Source organism: Hermetia illucens, chromosome 2 (genome assembly GCF_905115235.1).
Source record: "Hermetia illucens chromosome 2, iHerIll2.2.curated.20191125, whole genome shotgun sequence".
In the NCBI taxonomy this organism is placed as follows: Eukaryota; Metazoa; Arthropoda; class Insecta; order Diptera; family Stratiomyidae; genus Hermetia; species Hermetia illucens.
In genome coordinates this window covers 158,080,683-158,106,334 of record NC_051850.1, presented here as the reverse complement: position 1 = coordinate 158,106,334, position 25,652 = coordinate 158,080,683, and the positions used below count along the sequence as shown (strand labels likewise).

General features: G+C 43.6%; 2 protein-coding genes across 2 annotated transcripts; both read right to left on the bottom strand.

Annotated features, from left to right (window-relative positions):
• Positions 1-2,625: 2,625 nt before the first annotated feature.
• On the bottom strand, positions 2,626-4,478 carry LOC119649555 (aldo-keto reductase family 1 member B1-like). The gene is made up of 6 exons (XM_038051750.1): positions 4,322-4,478; positions 3,705-3,872; positions 3,470-3,645; positions 3,242-3,386; positions 2,928-3,125; positions 2,626-2,860 (listed from the first exon to the last, which is right to left on the bottom strand). Exons 1-6 carry the CDS (start codon positions 4,391-4,393, stop codon positions 2,666-2,668), a joined length of 954 nt encoding a protein of 317 aa, XP_037907678.1. The 5' UTR covers positions 4,394-4,478; the 3' UTR covers positions 2,626-2,665.
• Positions 4,479-23,278: 18,800 nt separating this feature from the next.
• Positions 23,279-25,158, bottom strand: LOC119649553 (aldo-keto reductase family 1 member B1-like). The gene is made up of 6 exons (XM_038051748.1): positions 24,988-25,158; positions 24,359-24,526; positions 24,128-24,303; positions 23,900-24,044; positions 23,585-23,782; positions 23,279-23,517 (listed from the first exon to the last, which is right to left on the bottom strand). The coding sequence occupies exons 1-6, from the start codon at positions 25,057-25,059 to the stop codon at positions 23,323-23,325; spliced, it is 954 nt and encodes a 317-aa protein (XP_037907676.1). The 5' UTR covers positions 25,060-25,158; the 3' UTR covers positions 23,279-23,322.
• Positions 25,159-25,652: the final 494 nt, after the last annotated feature.

The following is a 25,652-nucleotide window of genomic DNA, read 5'->3' as shown; positions in this document are numbered from 1 at the left end:
CTTGCCGGGCAGGACGGTCAACCGAAACTTTTCTGTATCAGATGACGGATGTATTACGGAGTTCAATAGAAATGAGCACACAGTACGTGTGCGTTTTTGGATATCGAAGAAGTATTCGATAACACATCACACACATAAAATATAAGATGCCCTGATCCGCAAGAGACTGGGAAAAACCCTGACTTTCTGGATAGGCAGGCAGAACGTGAGAGAGTAGGCAAATATAAGTACTACTCGAAGTTGTCCACAGGGCGGGGTACTATCACCGGTTAAGTGGAGTAATGCGGATGAATTCCTGGATGAGCTAACAAATGCTGGTCATTCTTATGAAATTGTTTTAATCTGTAGAGGCAAATATCAGTATACCCTATTTGATAGAGTACAAACTGCGTTAACGGTCGCTAGTGCCCGGTGCAGGAAGGTGTATGAATTCAGTCAGAACCACCATAGTGTCATTCACTAGGAAGCGTAGGCTTGATCACCTGAGAGCCATAAGGGTACATGGTATGGAGGTAAACAAGAAGCAGAAGTAAAATATTTGGGAATTACGCTAGACCAAAAATTACTCTTGAAGACGCATTTCAGAAACATTTGCCAGAAAGCTATGAGAGTTCTGATGGCTTGTAGGTCCATAGCAGCAAAAAAATGCGGTTGCAGCCCGAAAATCCTACTTTAGATATAGACCGCAATATTAAGGCCAATAATTACCTATAGGGCGGTAATCTGGGCAGAAAGAACTGTACCCAGCAGAGTAGCCACGGAATTACACAAACTTCACAGGTTAACTTGCATGTGTGCCAATGGTCCAATGAGGACATGCACAACGGCGTCCCTGGAGATCCTTCTGATATTAACCTCTCCCCATCTGCACCTACAGATGCAGGCAAGGAAGGCAATCTTCAGGATGACCGGGAGTATTAGTGAGGCGCTGAGCTACCTAAATCGAAAGAATATTGATATTCTTTCTAGGCGGTACCCCGAATTATTGATAACAACGGATAACATGACAATGAATTTTCACTTCGATGTGAAATTTAAATCACGTGGAAGTAACAGGGCAATATATGTAGAAGAGAGTGACTGTGACATACGGCTTAAACCATCAACTGATTACTTGGTACACTGATGGATCTCTCAGAGCAGAGCGGGGCGGGTACTAGGGTTATTGGTCCAAGGAAAATGTGAGTAAACACACTAGCATATTCTAGAAATATGCGCAATAGACAGATGTGCCTCATGCAACCTCCAAAGGAACTGCAGGGAACAAAAGATTGCTACTCTGGCTAAGAGCCAAGCGTCAATCAAGGTACTTAGGTCCAACTAGGTGAATTCTAAGCCGGTATGGAAATGCCTTGAGAGACTGAATACAGTCGGGTCGCACAATAAGGTCTGGATACTGTGGGTTCAAGGCCTGGGTTGGAAGACAATGAAGCGGCGGACGAACTGGCCAAAACGGGAGCAGGGACGCCTCTATACGGGCCAGAACCCATCTGTAGAATCGGAAACGGACACTATAGCATTAAAAAATGAAGAGGAACGGCTGAGACAACCTACCCGGAATGAATGCTTATTGTGGGATACAAACACAAGCGCGCAAAGTACTGCTTCAACCTCAGTAAGAAGAACCTCCGGATTATAGTGAGGAAAGCTAGGAATATCTATTGCCACTGCCTGCAGGTTCTGTATGGAATGTGTTGAAATATCCAGACACGTTCTGGGGCAGTGTCCGGCACTTATGCAAAGTAGATCGAGGGACCTAGGAGAATACTTAATTCCAGATGCAAAATTGAAAGATTTTGAAGTAGGGAATATACTAAGATTCCTAACTGTCATAGGCTTGCTTGAGATACTATAGTTAATAGGTACACTATACCCAATAAAAGAGGCAAAACAGCTCTTTAAGGGCGCAGTGCAAGTTCCCTTAACAAAATAATAGTAATAATAACCTATATTTTCTATAATGAGGTATAGCTTTGCCGCAGTAATTAATAACATAATCCTGTGTCGAAATCAGCAATTAAATAGAATAATAATGACAAAAAAAACCTTATCTAACTAACTGCGCTACAAATTTATTACTGCACAGTATTAGATTGTTTTGAAGGAAAAACAACAAAAACCACGAATATACATGTATATGTATATTACCAAATACCAATGTATACTACCAAAATTGGGGAATGTTTGAAGTTGTAAGTAGCTAGTTGGTGAACCACTTAGAGGCGCTCACGCACCTGTTAAATAAAATGAGTTTTGAAGAAAACAAAGGCTCTCGTCCGATGGCTTATTTATGTTAAGCGTTGTTGGAAATAATTAGTACTTAGATGGGGCGCCACTTATCTCATCTACTTTCTAAGTCACATATCTAGTCTACTTTCTAGGTGTTTATAATTTATTGAAAAATAGGGAAAAATACTCGAAGTAAAATGTAAATTATTATAGATATTAGCTAAATGTAATATATGTAGATTAGACTAATAATTGAGAGATTTTTATTTCTTTTTTATGCTTAAATGCACAATTCTGAAGGATACTAACCGCGGGGGGTTTTAGATTAGATATTTTCTATTTTGTTGGTACGTTTCCACTTCAGCCGCCAATCTACTAAGGCAAAAAACGCAAAAATTTTCATGTCACATATTTATTATGAAAAAAAACAACCTTTTCAAAATTCAGCATTGAAAGGATAATACTTATGATTCTTATCAACAAATTCAAATTCGCAAATCCTTTTGCCCGTATTAAGGCTATCCAAATATTTCATTTCATCTGCCGTTAATTTGAAGTCGAAGATATCGATATTCTCGTCAATCATGGGTTTCTCTAGTGCTCCTGGAACGGGGACAGTTCCACGCTGAACCTGATAAATAGATTATGAAATAATCACTTTTTATCTTTACAACTGTCTTGCTAAAAAAGATATTTACCAAATATTTCAAAGCAATTTGAACTGGGGTTTTCTTGTATTTATCAGCAATAGCTTGAGTTCGGTCGTTATATAAGCATGCAGGTGTTTTTTTGGCTGGATTAGCACGAACGACGGGACAGTAATCCATAAGGATTATGTCGCGATCCTTGCAGAACTTCAAGAGTTTGCTTTGGTTGATCTCAACGTTGCATTCGACCTACAATTACATTAATTATTTTCTAGATCCGTTCAAGAGGGTTTCAAAAATCTATTGGGGTTCATCAGGGAATAGAAAATAATATAATAACTAGAAGTCGATAAAAAAGGACTTACTTCATTCACAACAGGTCTAATTTTACAAATTTTCAATACTCGCTCCGTTTGTTCAGCATTGAAATTGGACAATCCAATGCTACGTACCAAACCCTTTTCCACAAGCTTTTCCATTGCCTTCCATGTATCTACATAATCAACGTCACTGAAATATTAAAAATATTTTGATTTTAATTCAAAAATTAAAAATAAGCCAGAACTCATTTTGTTATTTCTGATTGTACATACTTCGTTGTAACAACATCTGATCCTGGTTTCTTGGGTTGGTAGGTCTCATCATCAACAAGGATGAATCCAACAGGGAAATGCATCAAATACAAATCAATGTATTCTAATCCCAAGTTCTTCAAAGCCAATCGGCAGCCATATTCAACCTTATCTGGTTCATGATGGATACACCAAAGCTATAATAGGAAATGATAAAGGAGACCACCATAGTTGATAAATCTTCATTGGGCATTACCTTTGTTGTAATGAACATATCTTCCCGCTTAATAACTCCTTCAGCAATCTTCTCCTTCAGAGCAACTCCTATATCTTTCTCACTACCGTAAGGTAGTCCTGTGTCGATGTGGCGATAGCCTCGATCTATAGCATATTTCACAGCTTCCAAAAAACTTGTAGGGTTCAACTAAGGGATTGGAAAGTAGGATATAATAAGTACTGTTTTTGGGTTAGTACATTGAGGCGAGTAGCCGTGCCAGCCCAAAGTTCAGGTAATTGAAATTCATGAAAAATAGATATTATTTCAATGGAGGGTTATAAGATTTATTATCAAGACTATTGTGTTTCATATCACCAAGTAGGATTACGATAATCTTTTTCCTTATTAATTTCTTTTATTTTTTTCTGTCTTCCTGTGTCATTTTCACGTATTACAAAAGTTGTGAAATACGCTTATCATATCTTAAAGTACATCTGATTGAAAAACCTGAAGGCAGTGAAATAATAGAATTCCTTCGGTTCGATAAAGAAACGGACCTAATTTTCATATTGACCCTGCTTATATCCTTAAAACTATTAGATAAACTTTCAACAAATCAACACTAAAACCTCCCTTAAAGCGTAATACAAACTTACCGAAAAAGTCCCCAAACCAAGAACCGGCATCTCAAAACCACTATTCAATTTTACAGTCGGAGCACGCGCCATCTTTCTAAGTAAACTTCTGAATAATTGACGTAGGAGTCTGTGAATAAACGATACCAATGGCTAGATCACTAGCCCACTGAAACTCGCAATATTTCAATGAAAAAATTGATGGCGCCTAGCTTTTATACTTGCGCTCTTATCTCAATAAACAAACAAACGATAGAGCGCAACGCTATCTCTCGCTCTACCCATAGTAAAAAGCTTTAGAAATAATAAAAAACTTGTTTTTCCTTTTTGCGCTGGTGTAGATATTTTTATTCTTGCAAATACCGATATTTCGGGAACCACTGGTTCCCTTCATCATGAATCTGTAAGGACCTATACAATGCCCTAATTGTCAAGAATCTGGACACAACATATCAAACTGTGTACTGCGTCATATACGGCTACCTCCATTTCACAGCTAAATGTCCATTAGGCAAGGAAGATCATGCGAAACCCACTGATAATCCAAACCCTTGTCGACTAAAATCTGCCACTGTAATGTGAATGGTATTAGTTGTTACGTACACAACAACTGTGGCCCTAAGTTAGGCGTCAATCCTGTTACGATGAGAGTACGGCGTTGCATTACCTTGGCACAAACATGGTCAACACGGCTGTCAACCAACCAAACCCCCTGACAGGTGTGCCAGTCGTGAACACCGACTACGCGAGATAGTATGAGGAACCGGACGGAGCTCGACATAAAACTGGAAAGGGAGCCAGAGCAGTCTTCACAGTGCCTTTAGCGGATCTGCCACCTAGCGCTGACTTAAAAATGCCTCTGATCCCCTCTCAACAAATAAATACTGGACGTAACTTATAGACAGAACGATCCTCTGCGCTTGTCCAGCAGATTCAACGACTACGGGAGGAGATCCGGAAACTTAGGTTCCCACCGTCGCACTGCACGGATCGCTGTTCCGCGACCGTATCAAATAAGAACTCGCCCGAGTTGGAGCATTTGCCATCTGCGAGTTCGAGTCGGAGACCAACATATTCCTCCCCGGCTGACCGCGTATCCGGATGGGGTCTGAAGTTGAGACTTGGAGCTGCTAATTCAAACGCACTTTCCCTCCAGCGAGGAGGAGGGTGAGTCAGAACCTTTTTTTTTGGGAGTAGGGTAGGTGAATGCGTTTACGCACAGAGTGTTGGACTCCCGCAACAGCGCAACAACGCTGGCGGACTACCAACTGAACACCTCCCTGTCGTCAGAGAACTAGCCTGGAACCGTTTGACACATTACTTCGGGCTAGCCCTCCCGCTCTCCCGGCATTGGGAGCCTTCAAGTCAGGAAATTCCTTTCACCAACGGGAGGGGAGGGAGGAAGGGAGTTGTTGTTAGCTCAGGGAACCCCTTACCGTCCGATCTCTCCGCCGGTCGAGTTCAATTTTCTTCATAATAAGAAGAGCCCGAACATAATGTGCAATACGATTCCAGCTGCCAGCGCTCTTCAGCATCTCTCTGACAATGTTGTCTCGAGAGAACTCCCCTGCGTCTGCATAAAGCTGCTGGCGAAAGCCGCCCACCTCTTGCAAGAGGAAAACGTGTGTTCAGCGTCATCCGCCACTCCATTGCAGAACACACAATCAAGAGATCGCGCCTTCCCAATCTTGTGCAGGTAAGACTCAAAATCTCCATGCCCACTTAGAAGTTGGGTAAGGAAGTAATCAATCTCACCGTCCGTTCTGTTTAACCATGGGTCTAATTTGTCGATGAGCCGCGCAGCCCACTTGCCCCTTGGCTCATTTTGCCAAGAAAGTTGCCACTCGCTAAGGGTGCGTTGACGTTCTTCACGGGCAACCACTTCTCTTAAGTTTTCGCCCTTAAGGCGATAGATAGCTTTGCGCTCCTTGGCAAGGAGGGCAACGGGGATCACTCCCGCAATCACCATTACAGCCGGCTCGGAGACGGTGTGATAAGCAGACGCCACTCGCAAAGCTCGCCGCCTCTGCACTTAAGCAAGGCTTTGACAATGCACCTCCTTGTCAAGGGCATCAGCCCATACCTCCGCACCATAGAGAAGAACGGATTGCGTTGCTCCCATGAGGAGACGTCTCCTAGTTGATATAGGGCCCCCGGCATTCGCCATTAGCCGACTCAAGGCCGCGACTCCAGTTGCCGCCCTGTCCGCTGCTGCTTTGATTTGCTCGAAGAAGCTTATCTTCGAGTCGAGCATTAAACCAAAGTATTTAATCGCTGGTTTTGACTCTATAGTCAACTCGCTGATCGATATGGTACGCAGGGTCGGGATTCTCCTTCTGGTCAGGATGACTACTTCGGTTTTTTTTCAGCGCAAGGTTGAAACCGTGAGCAGTCATCCATCCGCTTACCCGTCGCATCAATATGCCAAGTCCGCTTTGTGGCTGTTCAACAGTGCGTCCGGCAACAAGTGCCGCAACGTCGACTGCATAACCGACCAGGCGCGACTCTTCGAGTCAGAACCTTGTAATGAGAGTTTGCGGCAACCCCAGCTTTGCGAGACTATCAGATCAGTAATTACCGAGGATAGGATCGGCTAGGCTATAAACAGCTTCTCCGCATACAAGTCTTCAGGCCCAGATGGCATAATGCCAATCATGCTACAGAAGCAGCAGGAAAGGGTTGTGCCGTGGCTTGTTGAGATTTACCGGAGCTGCATCTCTTTAAGATACGTACCGCAGTCCTGGAGGCGTGCACGAGTGGTTTTCATACCGAAAGCGGGCAGCTGCGGTCATGAGTCCGCGAAGGACTATCGACCAAGCAGCCTCGCCTCTCTCGTGCTGAAGACCCTAGAACGCGTCCTGGACATTCACTTAAGGACGAGGTCCCAGCATACCTAGCTCAAAGGAAAATCCACACGTTCTCCACGAGGTAATTAGCACGGTTGAGCGGTCGCTGCAGTACAAGCAGTACACCCTTGCTGCCTTCTTGGGTATAGTGGAAACTTTTAACAACCTTAGTAGCAACGCCATCAAGGAAGCCTTGACTGGTATTGGATTGGAGGGGTATCTCACGCATTAAATTATCTCCATGCTGAGTACTTGACCAGTGAACAGAGGCACGCCCAAGGTGGCGCCATCTCACCGGTGCTCTGGTTAATAGTAATGGACAAAATTTTACGTACATTGGACAGCAGCGGGGTGAAGGTGGTGGTTTATGCCAACGACTTGGTGATATTAGTATCAGGGATGTTTCTGTCCATTATGAGCGACATCATGGGAGGAACGTTGCGAAAGGTGTGCCTGTGGGCCGCAAGACTCAGCATAAACCCAACCAAAACGCAACTAATGCTATTCACCACCAAGGATACCTCAATTCCATCTACCACGGCTAAATGAACAAAGATTGGTTCTTTCGTCTAATGTAAAGTAATTGGGCATAATCCTGGATCCAAAGCTGGAGGTTAAACATAGGACTGAGGGTTAAGAAGACTTGTATAGCATTCTATGACTGCAAGAGAACCTTTGCAAAGAAATGGGGTCTCCGACCGAGGATGGTTCTCTGGATGTGCACCGCTGTAGTGCGTCGGATCCTAACGTACGGCTCTATTGTATAGTGGCATTCTTTGAAGAAAAAATACAATAGAACGAAGCTTAATATGATTCAAAGAACCGCGTGTGCAGGTGCTACGGGGGCTCTGCAGTCCTGCTCGGCAGATGCTCTCAATGTACTCCTGCATCTCCTCCCCCTTGACCTCCACATCAAATATGTTGCAGCGTGCAGTGCCGTCAGACTACGTGAGTACGGATGCTGTGCAGCAAAGTCCTATGGCCACAGCAACATCCTAGATGAAATAGCTCGGGAAATCTGGGCATCCCCGCGGACTATGTCACACGCAAGCTGTACTTCACGAGACACTTTGCTGTGGACCTTCCAACCAGGGCAAAGTGGAAGACCGGCGGCGTATTGCAAGACTATGACACAGTATTCTTTACGGACGGATCAAAGATGGCCTATAGAGTCGACGAGCGGGTTTTCTCGAATACACACGGTGTATCCAAGTCGTATTGTCTCCCAGGTTTCGCCAGTGTGTTCCAGGCGGAAGTACTGGCGATATTGGAAGTCTGTTGATAGCTGGAGCGTGATTCGAGCCCCAAGCGTAACATAGCCATTCTGACCGACAGCCAAGTGGCCATCAAGGCCTTGTACTCAACGCTGACATCTTCCCGGCTGGTGGGGCAGTGCAGAGACGCGCTTAACCGTCTGAGCCGCACGCTGACGGTGACTCTCCTCTGGGTTCCCGGGCATAGGAACATAGAGGGGAATGAGCGGGTTGACGGATTGGCCAGGCAAGGTTCTGCTCATGGTAGTCCCTCGGCTAATACAGTCGGTATTCCGCTGGTGGCTGTCGCGGGTGGAGTCTACGCGCACTACCTAGCAGCCGCGGGCCTGAGATGGCGAAGGCTTACAAGCTGTGCCAAATCAAGGAGAATTTGGCCCGCTTATAACATAGCCCGATCACGAGAGCTCCTGTGCCAGACGCGTGCAAATGCATTCAAGATTACGGCGGTCTGCACTGGGCACTGGCCCATAGGGGACCATGCCGCTAGGCACGGCATGCCCTACAACTCGCATTACTGAAGCTGCGGAGAAGGAAGAGAAATCCTAATGCACTTTCTCTGCGATTGGAGTTTGAAGAGCTGCTTTCCTTCGTGAATGCTACGGGCTGGTTCTGAAGATCCGAGCCGGCTAGACTCTGCCTCCCTGCTCCCATAACAACAGTCACGGTCTTAGGAGTTTGTGGCATCAAAACGGCGCACCAAAGCGCTAATTGGGCTCCCCGGAGCGGCCACTGAGACCTACCTACCTACCCTACGCCAACGTGATCAACACGTCACGGAGAGCTTGGTTTGCTAATCGCTGATAATGCGTCTGAGGAATTGGGTGAGTGCAATTGTTAATGACTTCCTCCAGGTTTCATTTGTCACAATTGACGCGAGCAATGGAACCTACAAGTCTTTATCAATCATAATTCCAATAGCCACTGTGTCAAATTTTGATCCCACCGACGAGCATTTAAGCGTCGAATAGTAGACGGTGTCCTGGAGCCAAAACCCATTTCGACTTTCACAAAACTTCTGCGAGATAGCGGCGAAAAAACTTTCCCGTACCGGATCCACTTCCATAAATTCAGCTATCATCGGGAGCGGTTGTATCAGCAAATACAGATATCTGTCTATGATTCTCGGTGCCTCCGCCTTGTATTCCGAGAGACGACGCAATGACGCCAAACTGATCCGAATACCTACCACAGAAATCGTTTTCTAGGTAAACTTGCCGTCCTTTAAATTGACTGCTATCAATTAATCAAATTCCTTTTCGAGTAACTTTAAATATTGCTAAATAATTCTTCAACTTCGTATAAAAGAAAAAAAAACAATTCATAAGTAAATTATAAAATGCACTCGATGTTTGTTTGCTATTCTCGGTTATAGTAATTCCAATTTATAAACTACAGGAGAATATTATATGTAATCGCTTTCTAAAAAAAAAGGGCAATCGAATTTTTAACTGTATGTCCTCACCATCGACTTCGATGTTCAGACCAATCTTGGCAAGTGAATTCTCTTTAGCACGTTACCATACCATCGAAGACGCCTCTCGCAATTCTTCCACGATCGGTGCAACCCCATATCGATCGCTGATATCCTCATTTCGGATGTGATCTAAACGTGTCAGGCCACTAGTCCAACGCAACATTTTCGTCTCTATTGTGGCAAGACGCCATTCATTGCCTGTTATAGTCAGGCAACACTCGGAACTATAGAGAGCGGAATACGAACGACATTGCGGTAAATTTTAGAATTGAGAAGTTCGTTGATACGTCGATCACAAAGAAAACCAATTGTGGAACGCCACTTCATCCAGGTTGCTTTAATGTGTGAAACAATTTCATTACACAGTTCTCCGTTGGCTGATAACATTGACCCGAAATATTTAAATCGTTCAGTTCTGAGCAGGTCACTGCCGTTAACAGAACTAAGCGATTTAAATTTCTCGAGTCAAGGTTATCAGCCAATGGAGAACTGCGTTATGCTCCTCACATAGGGAAACACAAAACATTTTATACCTGGAAAGTCAAGCTTCCAGTTTCCCGACTTGTTTTCTATTGTTCAGGAAAATTTCTTCAAAATTTCCTTTGAAATATTTGAAAGGAATAATAACCAACACCAGTTGTCCTCTTCCTCAGTGACTTTCTGTCTGAACGGCTTATGGTCCGGCTTATCCTTAAATAAATAAATCAAGACCTTAATTTGCTAGTTAATTTAATTACTTACCTAATTAACCCAAAAAGCCAACTGTTGACGTTTCCTAAATCACTGTTAATTCTTTTTTCCTCCCGTATCTTGTGGAAGATGAAACTTTCTAACGCGTTCAATTAGCGAAGGCCATGAACCTCCTTCATAACCCTTAGGTTATCCTCCGTTATTGCATGTTTCTCTTCAATAATGTGTCTGGCTTCCAAAAGTTTGCTTCCCTTACATGTTCGTTGAACCTCGTAGTTATTAACCTCCTAATTTGCTGTATATATGATTTTTCTCAATCAGTTCAGGTTACCTGATAGATTCCGCTTTTCTCGCTGTCATGCTTGGGGTCCTTGACGCTTCCTAATCGTGTCTTCAGTTGATGTGTTCTGCTGGTAGATATCACTTCGATGTCGCGCTTCTTTAGGGCATTTTTCACCTGGTAGCTAATTTGGGAATGGATGATGGAGACTCGACGTTTTTTAGATGGTCCCACTTGTGTAAAAAATGTCGTCAGGTTATTTTTTTCCATTTTCGTCACTTTTTTACTGATAATTCCTTCTATCGACTTCCTGGAGAACCCTTTTTTTTGCCGGAGTTTCAATAATGTGGCATAGCAACACATTATTGAAACTGGACACTCGGGATGCCGAGAAAAATCTGTATCGACTTGCCAAAAGCCGTAACGAACGCACACAGGATATCGAACACTTCTGTTGCGTGAATGACAAGAACGGTACTTTGCTTACCGGCCGTCAAGCCACAACGGATAGATGGCGAGAATATTTCGAGCAGATTTCAACTGAAGAATTTACTCATTCTCCACTTCCACAATCATTCCTGAGATTTGGACCAGTTCCAGCTGTCAGCGTAGAGGTGGCGGTGAGGAAGACGGGGCGGCAACCCTGTCGGCCAAACCAAAACCAAGTGGCCGAGAAGACCCTCCATAGTGGTGGCACCGGGAGACGCTCTACTCACTTTGGTTTGCGGGCCGTGATGCAGTAGGCGAATGCTCCAAAGGCCTAATTAAGGCGATCAGACCCGTGTCTGCACGAGGACTCATCTGAAGTGGCAAACTGGTCACGAAACCTTTCCAGGGGTATACTGGTACCATGGCAACCGGGATAGCCCCTGGACTCTCATACTTCGGGTGAACTCCTGTTGTATGTGAGTACAGCTCCGTTGTTTGCGGTTGGCCCCCCTAGTGGGAATTTCATGGTGGTTGTGGTAGTGCTCAAGGGAGAAGAGACCTTCGGGCCTCGGCGTGGTGTTTCGTCTCAACACGAGTGCCGTACTCCTTAGTTCGGTAGAGATTTAGGTAATTCTTGCATCCACCAGTATCAATTCTAAGCCATGCACTTGGTATAGACTGGTACCGTTGTTGCTTGTCCCAACAGGGCTCTGATTGTGGTCACAAAATCAATCCGTGTCTGAAGAGAACCGTAGGATTAAGTTTCACGACAGGTACCTACGTTAAATGAATTCTTGAATCGGATTATTCAGGAAGGAAGAACACCATCTAACTGGCAAGAAAGTACCACTGTTCCAATATGCGAAAAGAAAGGTAGTGCAGCAGAATGTTCAAATTATTGTCCGATCCGGTTTTCCGGCTTTCCCATACCATGAAGATTTTTGAACGTATTCTGGACAACTGTATTCGCGAAATCGTTAAAATAACCGTGTATCAAGCCGGATTTGTCAAAAATTGCGGAACTACTGACGCCATACACGCTGCGCGGTTACTCATGGAGAAACACCGTGAGAAACATCGCCCTCTTTACATTGCCTTTCTGGATCTAGAGAAAGCGTTTGACCGTGTGCCTCACTAACTCATCTGGTAAGCTTTACGACACCACTCAGTGCCAGAAGAACTCGTGCGCTGGGTTCAATTGCTCTACCACGATCCGAAAACTAAAGTTCGAAGTATGGCGGCTGTCTCTGTTGGTGTTCATCAAGGATGCCACCCTCTCCACACCCCTCTTTCTTCTTGTTATGGACACCGTTACACGGGACATCCAACGTCCAGCATTTATGCAGATGTTTTCCCAGCATCTAATAGCAAAAATGATCTTGAGCAACTTATCCAAAAATGGAATGATCGCCTCATGCCTCATGGTCTCAGATTGCATCTAAACAAAACTGAATTTTTGACGACCGATCCCCATGAAACAGGCACAATCACTGTCAGCGGCAGTGATTTGCCCAGAACTAAACAATTTAACTATCTCGGGTCAACGCTATCAGCCAATGGAGAACTGCGTTATGAAATTGCCTCACGCATTAACGCAACCTGGATGATGTGGCATTCCACAACTGGTGTTCTTTGTGATCGACGTATCAACGAATGTCTGAAATCGAAAATTTACCGCAATGTGATCCGTCCTGTTTTCCTCTATTTTTCTGAGTGTTAGCCGACTATAAAAGGCAATGAGCGGCGTCTTGCGGTAATGGAGACGAAGATGTTGCGTTGGACTAGTGGCGTCACACGTTTTGATCACATCCGAAATGAGAATATCAGCGATCGATATGGGGTTGCACTGATCGTAGAAAAACTGCGCGAGAGGCGTGTTCGATGGTATGGTCACACAATTCGCACTAACGAGAATTTACTTGCCAAGATTGGTCTGAACATCGAAGTCGATGGTAAGCGACCAAAAGGCAGGCCGAAACAACGAGCCTCGACATTGCATCCAGATCAGGCATTTGATAGAGCCAAATGACGAAACCGAACACGACGAGCCGACCCCGCTTGTGAACGAGGCAAAGACTGACAAAAAAGAAAAGTTTCAATAATGTGATGTTCATTGTTCAAACGTTCCTCTGATAAAGGCATGGTTAGTATGCAATGGAGCATCGCGTTGTACGGTGGCATTTTTTGTGAAAAGGAGTATGCTGTTGCTGCGATGATTCTCTGCGTGGATGTTGATTTTCGGTAAGTGTCGAATTCAATTTTTGCTCTGTTGTTGATGATGCGTAGGTCCAAGTAGTTGGTGATTGTATTCGGCTTCCGGCTTGTTGAGTGTGGTTTCAAACTGGTTTCGTTTCCAAATTGCAAAAATGTCGCCAGCATATCTGGCCCAGCATCTTGATAAAATTCCAAGCTGCCTCCCTCTATTCGCTCCATAAAGATGTCGCTGATAAGTGGTAATAATGTATTACCTATATTGACCCCCCCTATGGTTTTGAAGTATCGATTCCTGAACATGAAGTATAATAGCTTTCACTCATGCATAGGGTAGTTAACTTCATATATTGTCGAACCCTCTTTCTCCACTCCCACGATGATTCGTCGATATTAATCAGTTTTTCCTCTAAGTATGCCAGTGCTTCCTTTACTAGAATATTAGGGAAGAGGGTCTTAATGTCAAATGAAACCATATCTTCTTCATTCGAAAGTGTTTCAGAGTTTCGAAGTTCTTTCCCGTTGATGCCCCTAATTCGCTGAATCTTTGCAACAGCCATCTTATAATCTTCTGTGTTGAAGAATTTACCGCCACTATTATTTCACGCATTACCTAATTTGTGTACTGTTGGCAAACATCTGATCCCAGAGAGAGGTCGATTTGTTGTCCTAAGTGCTGCTGGGTTCTCTATTACGTTTGAACATTCTTTTAGCATTTTTCCAATTCGCTCTATGGAGTTCGGTTAGTTTTTAATTCATGGAAGTTTTTTTCAGTTTTTCCATTGCCGCTTTGTCGTAATCATTTCTGCTTATAATCACTATGCTCTTTCCTTTATCGGCTTCCAGGTTCTTGGCTGCAAAAAGAGCATATTTTAGTTTACAAAAACTGTTCCGCTCGAAACATCTCACCATAGGGTCAAAGCTCTTACTGTACAAGACTATGATTTTCTTCTTCTTAGCAAACAAATGCGAACTATTGGCCGCGTTCGAGAGAAGAATCTCCCGAAGAATTTTTGTCGCCCTACATGAGAATGGACGATTCCGTAGCCTACATAACGACGAAATCTTGTGGATAAAATCCAGTTCAATAGATTGCGGTGGGCGGGTCACTTAATTCGTATGGATGAGGATGATCCAGCCCAAAAAGTCTATAAGGGCAATATTTATGGTGTAAAAAGAAGATGAGGCAGACCCTGCCCGAGATAGAACAATGGCGTAGGTCAGGTCGTCAGACAGTTTCTAGTGATACCGAATTTGTGGACCTCGGGGCAAAACTACAATGTTTGAAGTTGCTTTTTAAGGCAGGACTAAATCGGATACCGGTTATTGCGCCGTTGATGATGATGATGACATGTCACAACAACGCAAACAGTACAAAATATAGGTCTGCTCTCATGATGGGTAATTTGACATGAATATTTTATCTTCTTTGAGCCTTCATATTCATCGATTATATTAAAAATGAATTGAAAAATTATTGCAGTTAGATGGAAAAGCCAGATAAGGCCCACTAAATTATTATTACTGACTTGACAAATCGAATTTTAAAGAAAAACCCCGATCCTCGTCCCATCTTCTGTTAAGCGTATTTAGAAGGCATCAGGCAGATGGGGCACCTGTTAATAACATACACCTACTTTTATAGGTTCATTTTTAAGGTTTTGTATAAAACAAAAACTTTTTAAAATCGATTCAATGTCTGTCTGTCTGTCTGTCTGTCACACGCAGTTTTCTCCAAAACGGCTAAACCGATCCGAACGAAATTTGGTGGACAGATGCGAACTAGGAAATCCCACGTATACAGTGAGTGGCATAAATTTAGGTGGAGTTTAAAGGGGGGCTCCCCATACATGCAAAGGGGGGATTCAAAAAATTTTTTCACCGGATATAGTTGTGTAGGGTATCAAATGAAAGGTCTCGATTTGTACTTTCCGAAACTGACATTAGTTTTGGCATAAATTGCAAAGTGCGTGAGTAAGGAGTCAAAATGTACGCATTTGAAGTGAGACAGGACTCATTTTCGGAAACTACCCAACCCAAAAATCCGAAAAAAATCAGGGTTGTGCGCCTAGATGAAATCTAGGCCTCAAAATATGTCCCATTCCGATATCTCCTCAAATAAACTTACTAATAGTATATTACTACTTTTTAGAAATTTACTGAAAAACCCCCCTTAAATTCATCCTAGGACTTCCGGATTCTGTACCAGCATAGAGGACAATATTTCGTGTATATGCACTAAATTTCATAGAAATCAGGCAATTAACGCCAAAGTCATAGCAGTTCAAACTTAGCAATTTCGCGCGAGTTTACTGCTTCCAAGCCATGCAAATCGGCTGTTGACGTCATAATTACCCGGAATAATCGACATTCGCGTGGAATATTAAAGTCACATTTATGACTATTTATCTGCAGCCCTTTTTAAGGTTTTGTGTAAAACACTTATATGAAATCTAATCTTCGAGAGATGTCCCATTCCGGTATCTGCTCAAAAAATTTACTAATAGTATATTATCAACTTTTAGAAATAGACTAAAAAACTCCCTTAAGTTCATCCTAAGTGTACTAAATTTTGCACCGACATAAAGGACAGCCTCGTGCATACACATGCCAGGTTTCATGGAAAACCAACTATTAGTGGGAAAGTTATAGCAGTTCAAACTTATCAACTTCGTGCTAATTAACAGCATCCTAAGCCATACAAATGAGATGCTGACGTTATAATTAACGAGAATAATTGAAATTCCAGTGAAATATTAAAATTCCATTCAAGAAGAATCTAATTCTCCCTAGCCCTTTTTAAGGTTTTGTGTAAACACAAAACCTTATTAAAATCGGTTTACCGTCTGTCTGTCTGTCTTTTTTTTTTTTTTTTGAGGAGGTGGAAATCTTCAAAAAGACACTGGTCTGGACACACCAGCGTGTGGGATTTTTACCCACTAAAACCACCCCCGACTCCCTCCCAGCCCCGCGGAACCACCATAAGGTATTACATCACGGGGCGGAGTCAGCTCACTCTAGCTTTGTCACCTTTCTTCTATACGCGGCGCACGTGACCGCGTTTTTCTCCTCTCCTCTGCTTTTCGCAGTTTATTTTGGATAGATGCGATCATGGAGTTTACCGCATCCCAATTCTCTTGATGTGCTAGCATTTTCGGCACCAGATTTTCTGGTACCAGCACCTCCCCTAGAATCTCCTCTAGATTCCTCCTTTCTTCCACAAATCTCGGACAGTGGAAGAATACATGCTCTGGGTCCTCTGGGACTCCATTGCAATTTGGACAATCGGGTGAGGTCTCCAATTTAAACCTGTGAAGGTATTGGAGATATCCTCCGTGTCCCGTGAGAAACTGGGTGAGATTATAATTAATCTCACCGTGTCGTCTCTCCAACCACTCCTTGATGGCAGGAATGAGCCTGTGCGTCCACCGGCCCTTTCCCGAGCGTTCCCACCGCTCTTGCCATCTATTTATGGATCTCTCCCTTTCCGTCTTCCTCGTCCGCGATGAGGAAGAGGTTGGCTTTGCATTGTATATGTTCGCCATCTCATCTGCCAAGATGTCAATCGGCATCATTCCGGAGATGACGAATGCTGCATCATCTGAGACAGTCCTGAAGACAGAGCATACCCTCAGGGCTGTCCTCCTGTAGACTGAACTCAGTTTGGTAGCGTTCCCTGACATCCACAACGCCTGCCTCCAAACTGGGGTTGCATAGAGCATGATCGAGGTCACCACCCTGGCTATAAGTAACCTAGAGGTATGCCGTGGCCCTCCAATGTTCGGCATCATCCTTGCCAGGGCCATACTTGCAGTGGATGATTTATCGCAAACATACCGCACATGTTGCTTATAGCTAAGCTTCCTGTCTATCACCACTCCCAAGTATTTGATGGTCGGCTTGGAAGTGACGATATGATTCCCGATTCTAATACAGGCGTAATTTCTCTTCCGGCGCTTAGTGATGAGGACCGCTTCCGTTTTTTCCTCCGCAAGTGTCAGACCAGAGCTCTTTAGCCAACTTTTAACAGCACCGATTGCCTCACTTGAGTATAACTCAGCATCTTCGAGATGCTTTGCGACAACAACCAACGCTATGTCGTCAGCGTAACCCACCACTGTGGCTTCCCCCGGAAGGGGAAGATTAAATACATCGTTGTACATGATGTTCCACAGTAGTGGGCCCAATACGGAGCCCTGCGGGACACCCGCGGAAACAACGTACTCCTGCGGTCCGTCATCGGTGTCATACCAGAGCCTCCTTTCAGTTAAATAACTATCGACGATAGCAGCGAGATAGGCGGGAATACCAACCTTCGCTAAAGATTTCCGTATTAGATTCCAATTGGCCGAATTAAATGCATTTTTCACATCCAAGGTTACTACCACGCAATATTTGCTGGTACTACCCTTTCCGTGAATTGCATCTTCGACCAAGCCAGTAACCAATTTGATGGCATCAATGGTTGATCTGGCTTTACGGAACCCATACTGCCGATCCGAAAGGCCGCCTTGGCTCTCAACAACCGGGAGTAATCTATTATAGATTACCCGCTCTAGCATTTTCCCCACCGTGTCCAGGAGACATATGGGTCGATATGAGGATGGTTCACCTGGAGGTTTACCTGGTTTAGGCAGAAGCACCAACTTTTGCCGTTTCCATGCCACTGGAAATATCCCCTCGGACATGCACGCTTCGAACAACTCAGCGAACATGTCCGGTCTGGATTTCACGGCAAGCTTAAGGGCCTTATTCGGTACTCCGTCCAGGCCCGGCGCTTTGTTGTCTCCTATTCTACCGCAGATATCCAACAGCTCGTCTCTGGTGACTGGCGGAATTGCCGCCACATTCAGAGGTGGTTGGAATGTGTCGGTGCTCTCCTCTTGCTGGGGGAATAACCCCTGGATGATTTTTAGCAAGAGGGTGGGGCACGTGATCTGCGGAGATGAACGGCCTCTGAATCGTCCCATCACGATTCTGTAGGCACTCCCCCACGGGTTTATGTTCGCTTCTGAGCAGAGCTCCTTAAAGCACTCCCTCTTGCTTCGCTGGATGGCGAGCTTGAGGTTTTTGCGGGCTGCCTTATAGGCGAGCTCTTTTTGTCCCTGTTCGACTCTACCTATCGCCCTTTGAGCCACTCTTCTGGCTCGGTGGCAGGCTGATCGAAGGCCGGTCAGTTCATCATTCCACCAGTAGTTTGGTCTTCTACTGGGGAATGAACACCTTCTAGGCATGGACGCGTCACACGCTTTGGCAATGCGGTGAGCCAGATGGACGGCTCTTTCCGTAGAGGTGCCTGCTTTATCAGGCTGATCTAACCATACCTCTATGAAGGTCTCCTCATCCAAAGATTTTGCAGACCAGCCTGAAATCTTTCTCGGTTTCGGGCATGATGGCTCTTTGGCCTGTGGCTCGACACATGTCTCAAAGAAGATTGCCTGGTGATCGCTGTGGGTGTAGCGTTCACTGACGCACCAGGACATACCACGCGCCAGCGAAGGGCTGACAAAGGTCAGGTCTACAACCGAGCCTAACCCCCCTTTCTGGAAGGTGTTTACAGCACCTTCGTTGGCCAAAACCATGTCCATCTGCGCAAAAGCTTCTAATAAACTGCGCCCCCTAGCATTTGATTCCCTACTACCCCACTCTAGGGCCCAAGCATTGAAATCACCAGCAATCACCTTTGGACTACGTCCCCTCGCGTCGAGAACAAGATTATCAAGCATTTGCTCGAATTCAGGCAGTGTCAAACTTGGCGGGGCGTAGCAGCTGTATACATATACACCACTTATTTTCGCCCACACGAAGCCACTGCCTACTTGACTTGCAGTACATTGTATGGCCTGTCGACCGCAAGCCCATATCGCCGCTCCACCAGTCGAATCTTTGACCCATATGCCACCGTGACGGTGTCTATACGGTTCGCTTATGATGGCAATTTCCATCTCAGATTCGAACGTGGCCTGCTCAAGTAAATCCTGAGCGACCCTGCAATGATTGAGGTTTATTTGGATAAACCTCATTTTCTCATTGCAGTGAGCGCCTTCCTAAATTCCGGACATTTACCACTTCCGGCAATATGCCGGTTATCCTGTCCGTCTTTTACTTCGCACAATAGGCATTTGGGGTCCCTATTGCACTCTCTGGCAATATGACCTTTCTCCCCACACCTTCTGCATCGATCGGATCAATCAATGCTGCTGGTGCATGCCTTCGCGAAGTGCCCAAACATAAGGCATTTAAAGCACCTCTTCAGTGAAATTTGTTCCCTTAAACGGCAGACAACCCATCCAATCCGAACCCTTCCGGCAGCCAACAACATCTGTGCTGCCTCCGCTGGTACTCGTATTGTGGCTGTTTGAGTACCACCATAGGCTTTTCGCAGGCCCACAACTGACTCCTCGGTGAGTTCTTTCAACTTAAATTGCTCCTTCAGAGCAGTACAAATTTCTTCTTTCGATGTTACTTCATCGAGATCCTTACATTGAAGGTAGATCTCATGTTTTTGGGCACGCACTGCGGCATTCTCCCCAAGTGAGTTTTTCACTTGAGTGCGAAAGTCATCAGTTTTGCCCACGCTGGATCTTTTCAGCTCGAACATGAGATCCCCTTTCTGGGTTCTTCGGATTCGGTTTACATTTCCGCTCAGATCTTTTAGGTCGGGATCCGCTTTGACCTTTTTGAGTATCTCCGCGTAGGACAGATTGCCCTTACTGGAGATAACAATTACATCTGGACGAGTTCGCACTTTTGCTTTTCGTTCCGCTTTTTTGTTGGTAACTTTAGTCCATCCATCGTTTTCGCTGGTCTTGGGCTTCGCAACGCTGGTCGAGTTTCCTAGATTTGCTGTACGGTTTCCTCCTTCTGGCCTGTTGGTGTTAGTTTTTAGGATGTCCTGTCCGCCTTTTTTTCTCTTAGGCGCTTGCTGATTATTTACAGGATCCCCTTCTTTTTCACGTACTCGCTTATTTCGCTGTAATTCGATGGTAGTACGGTTAGGCGTCACTTGGGTCGCTTGTGATACTGTTGGCACAGCGGGGTTCGGCGTGTCCTTATTATTCTTTTCCTCCTGTGATCTATTGTAGAGCACTCTAATAGCCCTCACCATATTCTTTATGGCTTGGTGCACGTTGTGCTTGTCCTTGATAAACTCGGACAGCTCAACTATTTTTGCCCCAAGCTGGGTGAAGGGCAATTCCTCCAGATCGGGACTCTGTTCTCTATAAGTCCCGGCAGGGTTACCCCTTTTGTACGGTCCTTCACTTTTGGCGATTATTGACCTTGCCTGTACCTTGTCTTTCATCGTCTTTGGCATTGGTGGAGATCTCAAAGTTGATGAGCTTCTTTTGAATGGGTCTCTTCCTTGTTCCTGGAGCACCTCCTGCTGTCGAGCATCTTGAACATATGCGGTGGGTGTTGTCACGGTTTTTATCGTCCAAGGATCTGCCTTCAGTTCATCTTTGTTTGGTCTTGTTATTGGTGTTCTCGGTAAGGTCGTACTTCGCTTGAATACTTCCTTCTCCAGATCCAAATCACTTGTAGCATTATATGCCACGGTGGCCAAGTTGTCCACCACCGAGGCACTGCGGTCGAGGGATATCGACGACCGGGAGCCCGCTTGCTCACTCCCAAAAGCCGCCGGTACTGGGGTTCCGAGCCCCTGCACCGTAAGTTTCCTCCTTCTCTCGTCTTCCATGGTGGTTTTATGTTCTGGGTATCCTTCCCATAGCCATTTTGGTCCGCGCACCAGAGATGAGCAAACACTAGCCCATGCACAGTCAGAAAAGAAAAGTGCATGAACACATATTTACACATCAATAGGTATGCCCCTATCCGCCAGCTGGGGTCGCGCCTGATGGGAGATCTGGCCACTCCTCACAGGTCTGTCTGTCTGTCTGTCTGTCTGTCCGTCTGTCTGTCTGTCTGTCTGTCTGTCTGTCCGTCACACGCATTTTTCTCCGAAACGGCTGCAGCGATTGACACCAAATTTGGTAGAAATGTGGGAACTGTGAACGCTCATGCATACAATGAGTTACATCCTCTTACGTCGAATTTAAGGGGGGGTCCCCATATATGCAAAAGGGGGGTGTAATTTTTTTTTCATCAAATATAGTCATGTGGGGTATCAAATTAAAGGTCTTGGTCAGTACTTTTCGAAAACGGGCTTAGTTTTGACATTTGTTGGAAAGGTGGGGAGTGCGGGGGGTTGAAAGTGACCATTCCTTTACGGGGGCCATTCTCAGAAACTACCCAACCGAAAAATCTGAAAAAAATCAAGAGGCTGCCACTATATGGTGCCTGGGCTCCGAAATACCTTCCACACTGATATCTGCACAAATAAAGTTAATAATAGTATATTACTATAATTTTTAGTAATTCGCTGTAAAACCCCCCTTAAGTTCATGCTAGGACGACGAAATTTCGCAACAGTATAGGGTGTAATATAGAGCATGATGCTACCAAGCTTGGTGGAAATCGCACTATTGCTAACAAAGTTATAATACGTCAAAGTTGTCGCTTCTGTGCAAATTCAAGGCTATAAATGTCAATATCATTCGAAAATGGATATTCTCACATAATATTGTATATGCATATATTACGTGCTACGTACTAAGAAATGCACAAAACCTTTCGTAACTGAAGCGTCAAGCTTCCGGTATTCCGACTTGTTTATATTTGATGCCGGTTAAATTGTTTTCATTCGCTAATAATATTAAACTCAGAGCGTGAAACGTATGAGGGTGACCATTATCAACACAGGGCTTTCCATCAAATGATTTATTTAAATCGCTTTCTAGAAAATAGAGGACAATGGAATTTTTAGCTATTACACGGAGCTGTCGTGCACTCGTCGCTCCTCACATCTTTTTCTTTTTCTTCAGCCTTCAGTTCACAAGCGGGGTCGGCTCGTGATGATCGGTTTCGTCATTTTATTTTATTAAATGCCTCATCAGGATGTAATCGCGAGACCTTTAAATCCCCATCCATCGTATCAAGCCACCATTGTTTTGGCGGATTTTGGTTACTTGCCATTGCTTTCGATGTTCTGACCAATACCGGTTGTTGAATTGAAGCGTGAATTACGTGACCACACCATCGAAAACGCCTCTCTTGCAGTTTTTCCACGATCGATGCAAACCCATATCGATCGCGGATATTCTCATTTCAGACGTAATCAAAACGTGTCACGCCACCAGTGCAATGCAACATCTTCGTCCCCATTACCGCAAGACGCCGTTCATTGTCCTTTATAGTCGGCCAACACTCAGAACTATAGAGAGTGGCAGACGGACGACATTGCAGTAAATTTTAGATTTGATCACAAAGAACACCAGTTGGAGAATGCCACTTCATCCAGGTTGCATTAATGCGTGAAACAATTTCATTACGCAGTTCTCCATTGGCTGATAGCGTTGACGCGACATATTTAAATCGCTGAGTTCTGGCAATGGCAGTAACCTGCCCTTCGAGATACTTAAATCGCTGAGTTCTGGCAATGGCAGTAACCTGCCCAGAACTGAACGATTTCAATATCTCGGGTCAATGCTATAAAACCTTTTATACCTGAAGCATCAAGCTTCCGGTTTCCCGACTTGTTTGAATTCTTATAGATATCAGCTAAATCTACATAGCTTCTAGAAAAAAATAAAAGAATTTCTTCTTTTTATCTATGCATTTATCTCAATTATCATCATGAATACAGACTAGGAGTTCATCATTTTCATTTTTCACTACAAATTTCCTAACAATTCTATTAAGCTATTTAGCTTCAAATCCTTCATATTATATATTTATTATGCAAAAAAAAATCAACATATTCAAAATTCAGCATTGAAAGGATAATACTTATGGTTCTTATCAACAAATTCAAATTCGCAAATCCTTTTGCCCGTATTAAGGCTATCTAAATATTTCATTTCATCTGCTGTTAATTTGAAGTCGAAGATATCGATATTCTCGTCAATCATGGGTTTCTCTAGTGCTCCTGGAACTGGGACAGTTCCACGCTGAACCTGATAAATAGATTATGAAATAATCACTTTTTATCTTTATAATTGTCTTTCTAAAAAAGATATTTACCAAATATTTCAAAGCAATTTGAACTGGGGTTTTCTTATATTTGTCAGCAATAGCTTGAGTTCGGTCGTTATATAAACATGCAGGTGTTTTTTTGGCTGGATTAGCACGAACGACGGGACAATAATCCATAAGGATTATGTCGCGATCCTTGCAGAACTTCAAGAGTTTGCTTTGGTTGATCTCAACGTTGCATTCAACCTACAATTATATTAATTATTTTCTCGATCCGTTCAAGAGGGTTTCAAAAATCTATTGGGGTTCATCAGGGAATAGAAAATAATATCAAAACTAAAAAGCGATAAAAAAAGGACTTACTTCATTCACAACAGGTCTAATTTTACAAATTTTCAATACTCGCTCCGTTTGTTCAGCATTGAAATTGGACAACCCAATGCTACGTACCAAACCCTTTTCCACAAGCTTTTCCATAGCCTTCCATGTATCTACATAATCAACGTCACTGAAATATTGAAAATATTTTGATTTTAATTCAAAAATTAAAAATAAGCCAGAACTCATTTGGTTACTTCCGATTGTACATACTTCGTTGTAACAACATCTGATCCTGGTTTCTTCGGTTGGTAGGTCTCATCATCAACAAGGATGAATCCAACAGGAAAATGCATCAAATACAAATCAATGTATTCTAATCCCAAGTTTTTCAAAGCCAATCGGCAACCATGCTCAACCTTATCTGGTTCATGATGGATACACCAAAGCTATAATAGGAAATGATAAAGGAGACCACCATAGTTGATATTCATTGGGCATTACCTTTGTCGTAATGAACATGTCTTCACGCTTAATAACTCCTTCGGCAATCTTCTCCTTCAGAGCAACTCCTATATCTTTCTCACTACCATAAGTTAGTCCTGTGTCGATGTGACGATAGCCTCGATCTATAGCATACTTCACAGGCTCCAGGAAACTTGTAGGGTTCAACTAAAGGATTGAAAAGTTAGAGATAGTATATAAGTATCATTTTGTACTTAACATTGCGACGAGTAGCTATGCTAGCACAAAGTTCAAGGAAATAAAATTCAGGAAAACCAAACATTATTACGTTGGAGGGTTATAAGCCTTATTATCAAAGATATTGTGTTGAGTATCACTCAGTAGGATCAAGATAATCTTTTTTCCTTCTTGAGTTCTTTTAGTGGTTTTTTATCTTTCCTGTTCGATCTTTTTGCACATATTACAAACGTTGTGAAATACACTTATCATATCTTAATATATATCTATGATAATTGAAAAACTTAAAATCAGTGAAATAGGAGAACTATTCGTTCGAAAGGAAACGGACCTAATTTTCATATTGAACCACTTTATATCCTTAAAACTATTAGACAAACTTTCAACAAATCAACACTATAAGCTTCCTTTGAAGCATGATTTAAACTCACCGAAAATGTCCCCAAACCAAGAACCGGCATCTCAAAACCACTATTTAATTTTACAGTCGGAGCACGCGCCATCTTTCTAAGTAGACTTCTGAAGAATTGACGTAGGAGTCTGCGAATAAACGATACCAATGCCTAGATCACTAGCCCACGGAAGCTCGAAATATTTCAATGAAATAATTGATTGCGCGTAGCTTTTATACTTGCGCTCTTATCTCAAAAAACAAACAAACGATAGAGCGCAATGCTATCTCTCTAACTTGAGAAGTGTACCGATAATAAAAAAATGCATTCAAGTGCATTCATTTTAGGGTTTTGTAGGGGACTGAATTTTATTCATTGACCATTAGTCTTTCATTTGATTGCCATTTGAAGAAGTTGGAAATGCATTCTTTCTTGAAGCGTATATGGCTAGCTTTTTCAAATAGGTTAACCACGGTTCGGGTCAACCACTGTTCGGTGTTGTGCATCATTACTTCCTTCATTCGTTAAATCTTAAAAATTAACACTTTAAAGAGAATAAGGCATTACAAATTGTGTGGCTACCTCGGACATTTTATACGTAAAATCTCGACTACATAAAGTGACAAAATCTCCACTATATAAAATGATAGTAGCCGGTCCCAAGCCCGGTTGTAAAAGGAGGACGGGCGGAAGGCTTCAGTCTG